The sequence below is a fragment of the Crocuta crocuta genome, unplaced genomic scaffold (assembly GCF_008692635.1).
Source record: "Crocuta crocuta isolate KB4526 unplaced genomic scaffold, BGI_CrCroc_1.0 scaffold13, whole genome shotgun sequence".
NCBI lineage: Eukaryota > Metazoa > Chordata > Mammalia > Carnivora > Hyaenidae > Crocuta > Crocuta crocuta.
The window spans coordinates 8,357,260-8,361,548 of NW_027530007.1; the positions used below are offsets into that span (position 1 = coordinate 8,357,260).

A 4,289-nucleotide genomic window follows, 5' to 3' on the forward strand; every position below is an offset into this window, starting at 1 on the left:
CGGACCGGGGAGGAGCGCTGCCGCGGACCAGGGGACCCGCCTCGCTGCCCACCTGCCCTCAGGCACGCGGAACCACAGCGGCCAGAGCGTGTTCAGCGTGGTCCCGGTCGAGGGCATCATAGATCCGGGCAAGACGCAGGACTTCACGGTGACCTTCAGCCCGGACCACGAGAGCCGGTACTTCTCCGACAGGCTGCAGGTGGTGCTCTTCGGAAAGGTGCGGCTCCAGCAGCCTAGCCTCGACCCCTCTTCCCGAGTGTCCGGCACCCCTCTGGCCTTCCCGGGCTGCCCTCCTTTGGAGGCGCTGGCCCGTGCCTGGGGGCTCCGGACAGGGTGTCATCAGGTGGAGAGCCCAGTGTCCCGGCTCCCACGGGCCCCCACCCTCTTGGAGCCCCGGTCACGGGTGCTCGGAGTGACGCTGCTGTGGTCCTTGTCCCCAGAAAATCTCCCACCAGATTCTTCTGAAGGGCGCGGCCCGTGAACACATGATGTTCGTGGAGGGCGGAGACCCCCTGGACGTGCCTGTGGAGTCCCTGACCGTGATCCCCGCCTGCGACTCCGAGCGCAGAGAAGGTGAGGAGTGGGAGCCCCCCCGGGGGGTGTTGGCACAGCAGGAGGAGCTGCCCGCCTGCACCCTTCACCCTAGGAAGCCTGAAGGGTGGGGTGGGCATTCTTGGCCCATCCCCCGGAGAGTACTTTCCTGAGGACCAGCTAGCCCGAGGCAGCTCCCTCACCCCCTGGGTGGCACCCCCCACACCGGCCCCCAGCCAGGTCCACTCTCTGCAGAAGCCGAGGAGCTGAAGCCCATCCTGGTGACCCTGGATTATATCCAGCTGGACACAGACGTGCCAGCCCCTCCTGCCACCCGGGAGCTGCAGGTGGGCTGCATCCGGACCACCCAGCTGTCCCCAAAGAAGGTGACCACAGCACTGCCAGGCCCACCCAGCCCCTCTGTGGCACTGCCCACCTGGGCAGCCTGGGCCCCTCCTGGCCTTGCCCCTTGGGAGATGCGGGTGGGCAGCCTGCTGGGCAGGGCTGCGAGGGCGGGTGGAGTCGGGCAGCCTTGACCCCAGTCACGCTGCCTTCTGGGAGCTGTGCCCGGCCTGCAACTCCAGTGCCCCGCAGACCGTCGAGTTCAGCCTGGACAGCGCGACGTCTCTGCAGCACAAGGGCTTCACCATCGAGCCCTGCAGAGGCTTCGTGGAGCGCGGCCAGACCAAGACCATCAGCATCGCTTGGCTGCCACCTGCTGATTTTGATGTAGGTGCCACAGACTCTGGCCAGGGCACGCTGGGCAGCTGGGCAGGATGATACCCCTGCCCCACCCAGGTTGGGGGCTGCCTGGCGGACCCTGGACAGGTGAGTTGGGCAGTCGGCTGACGGTCCCCTTCCTTCCTCCCCGCCCATTCCAGATGGATCATCCACTGATGGTGTCAGCCCTGCTGCAGCTCAAGGGTGATGTGAAGGAGACTTACAAGGTCTTTTTTGTAGCCCAGGTGGTGACCAGCCCCTGAGGCCACAGGAGTCTCTCCAGAGAGCCCCCGCAAACTTCCTGCTCCCTTGAAGCCTTGCTGTAGTCTGTAAACCAGTGCAAGCCACCCACAGGCCTGGGACCTGGGCATCCCCTGCTGGGCAAGCTCATATGTGCAGCCCTCTGCATGGCCCTGTGGCCAGGGCACCCCAGCCCTGCGGGCATGGCCACTTCCTGCTGTCCTGGACCCAGCAAGTCCAGAGGCCGAGAGCACCCCCTGCCTGGCCCCACTGAGAACCAGCAATAAGGCCAGTCCTACCCACAACATGCCCTTACCCTAAGCCCCTCGGAGCCCCCAGCCCCACCTGTACCCGCCTGCCCAGCCGTTAGAAGCCCTGGTGGGGGAAGAGCGAGCTGCCCCCACAAATCTGCCAATAAACCTCTGAGCTGCTTCGTACAGGCCTATGGTATGGGATGCACACCGAATGGGAAGCGGGGCCAGAGCCCTGGAGAGCAGTCCGGTGCCTCCTACCCCACCCCACGCCTGCCCCCACCATGCACGGTGAACTCTGCCCCTCTGGAGGGTGGGTGCCTGGGGCACGGGGCAGACACTTGCAGGGCAGGGTGCGTGGGGTGCGGGGCTGGAGTTGGGACAAGCCCATACAGGCTTCTCTGTCCCTCGCATTTAGGATCCCTAGTGACCCTGAGCAAGGAGGAACCAAATAGGGGGACTCATGTGTCCCCTCAGAGCCGAGCCGGGGTCCGGGGTGAGGCCCAGAGCGTGAGTTTGTTTTTCCATTTTTCTGGACCGAGTCCAGGCTCAGGCTTCTGGGCTCCAACAGGTCTTTCAGGGTAGAAGCCCCCACGGGCCACACAATGCTCCTTGGAGCTCGGAATGTACCCGTGCCCCAGCCCCTGCCTTCTGGAGAGTGCTCGTTGGACAGTGACCTCCCACAGCGCATCCAGCCTGGCCCCTGTGCACAGCATGCCCAGCCCACCAGCGCTAGGCCCACAGCTGCCACCGGGAGAGCAGGAATGGAGGGTGTGCGGCATCTGGGGACTGTCCTGGGCACAGGCTTCGGGACACTAGCCTGGAGCCACCCGCCCAAACCCAGTTCCTTGGTGCACTTTGTGCCCGGAAGCCCAGCATCTCCCTGGCTTCAGGCCAGGGACGGTGACCCTAAAGCAGTGTTTTGCAGGACTTCTGTCTGTGCCCTCACTGGCACTGACCAGCCATAGCCCAAGCCGCTTTCTCACCAGGTAAGAGGAGAAGGCAGGGTCCAGCAGCCCAAGCCAAATCCAGGCCCCAGGAGGGGCTGCTCCCTGCAGGCCACGGCCCCTGCGTCCTCTCGCTGGTGGGCAGGACGGGGAAGCCACTGTCTTGTAAATCCTGGCCGAGCTCCCCTGCTAACAGTCCGGTACTCGCTGGCCGAGGCCCTGTCTGAACTCCTGTGCACTGGCTGGATCTGTCCATCCTCCTCCCTCCCGTCCTGAGCTGGGCCTCCCAAGGCAGTGAAGGTGACGAGGACGAGGAGGAAAGATGGCCGAGAGCCAAACTTAACCAGCCTGTCTGGAGCGAGGTGGGCAGGAGGGGCCCTTGGAGGGGCCCTTGGAGGTGCGCGGAGGTATGGCACATCCTGGAGGTGTGGGACAGCTTCTGGGCAAGCCTGGGTCAAGATCAAGCAAGATCAAGGAGCCCAGCAAGTCCAGGCGGGAGAGCCACGCCCCGGAAGCCTTTCCAATGGGGGAGATGCATGTAGAATATGTCTTGAGTGCAATTAAGAAAGACAGGTCGGGGCACCTGGGGGGCTCAGTCGGTGAAGTGTCCGACTTTGGCTCAGGTCATGATCTCACGGTTTGTGGGTTCGAGCCCCGCGTCGGGCTCTGTGCTGACAGCTCAGAGCCTGGATCCTGTTTCAGACCCTGTGTCTCCCTCTCTCTCTGACCCTCCCCTGCTCACTGTGTCTCTTTCTCTCTCTCTCAGAAATAAATTTAAAAAAAAACATTAAAAGAAAGACAGGGGAAAAGTGGAGGCTGGGGAGGGGAGGAGGGAGGTGGGGGCAGGGGAAAGTGGGCCTGGGTGGCTCAGTCGGTTGACTGAGCCGACTATGTTCAGTCTGACTATTGGGTTTGGGCTCAGGTCAAGATTTCACAATTCGTGGGATCAAACCCTGCATCAGGCTTTTTGCTGACAGCATAGAGCCTGCTTGGGATTCTCTCTTTCCCTCTCTCTCTGCCCCTCCCCTGCTCGCGCTCTCTAATAAGTAAGTAAATAAATAAATAAATAAATTTATTTATTTTTAAAAACAAAGAAAAAGAAAGACCAGGCAAAGGCAGCTGCCCCTCCCGCTCTCCCCGGACAAGGCAGACACCCTGTGCCTGGCGTCCTCCCTTAGCCTGACCACCCGACAGCGTAGCAGAGGGCAGAGGAAACCCACCAGTGCACCTGGCCTGGTGAGAAAGAGGGGTGAAGTGCAAGAAACGGCCCCCAGTCTTTCCTGGCAGAGCGGACGGCAGGCATTCTGAGACCCCCAGGCCCAGACACCACGGAGGCCACATTCCCTAGGTTGAGCACGGCTCTCAAGGCAAAGCGCGCCTGAAACGTGGTTTGCTCCTAGGGTGCCGCGTTCCAGGGCCAGGGTCAGATTCCCGTGGGCTCGGCCGGGGCAGCTCCAGGTAGTGAGCGCCCGAGGGTGCCACCCAAATAAATACCACTGAACAACAAGCGTGGGTCGCCCGAGTCCTGACTTGAAATCCTTCACCTTGAGCGCCGCGGGGCGTGAGCGGGGCCACGTGTGTCCTGGCCGCCGCCCTCCGA

The 4,289-nt window shown here is 62.8% G+C and overlaps 1 protein-coding gene across 1 annotated transcript in view; it reads left to right on the forward strand.

Annotated features, from left to right (window-relative positions):
• CFAP74 (cilia and flagella associated protein 74) overlaps nucleotides 1–1,928 on the forward strand; it is a 61,167-nt gene extending 59,239 nt beyond the window's left edge. The window contains exons 35-39 of the mRNA XM_077764002.1: nucleotides 24–217; nucleotides 441–573; nucleotides 787–917; nucleotides 1,126–1,260; nucleotides 1,413–1,928. Of these exons, the coding sequence (XP_077620128.1) occupies nucleotides 24–217; nucleotides 441–573; nucleotides 787–917; nucleotides 1,126–1,260; nucleotides 1,413–1,514 (695 nt within the window). The 3' untranslated portion in view covers nucleotides 1,515–1,928. The remainder of the gene's footprint in view (nucleotides 1–23; nucleotides 218–440; nucleotides 574–786; nucleotides 918–1,125; nucleotides 1,261–1,412) is intronic.
• Nucleotides 1,929–4,289: the final 2,361 nt, after the last annotated feature.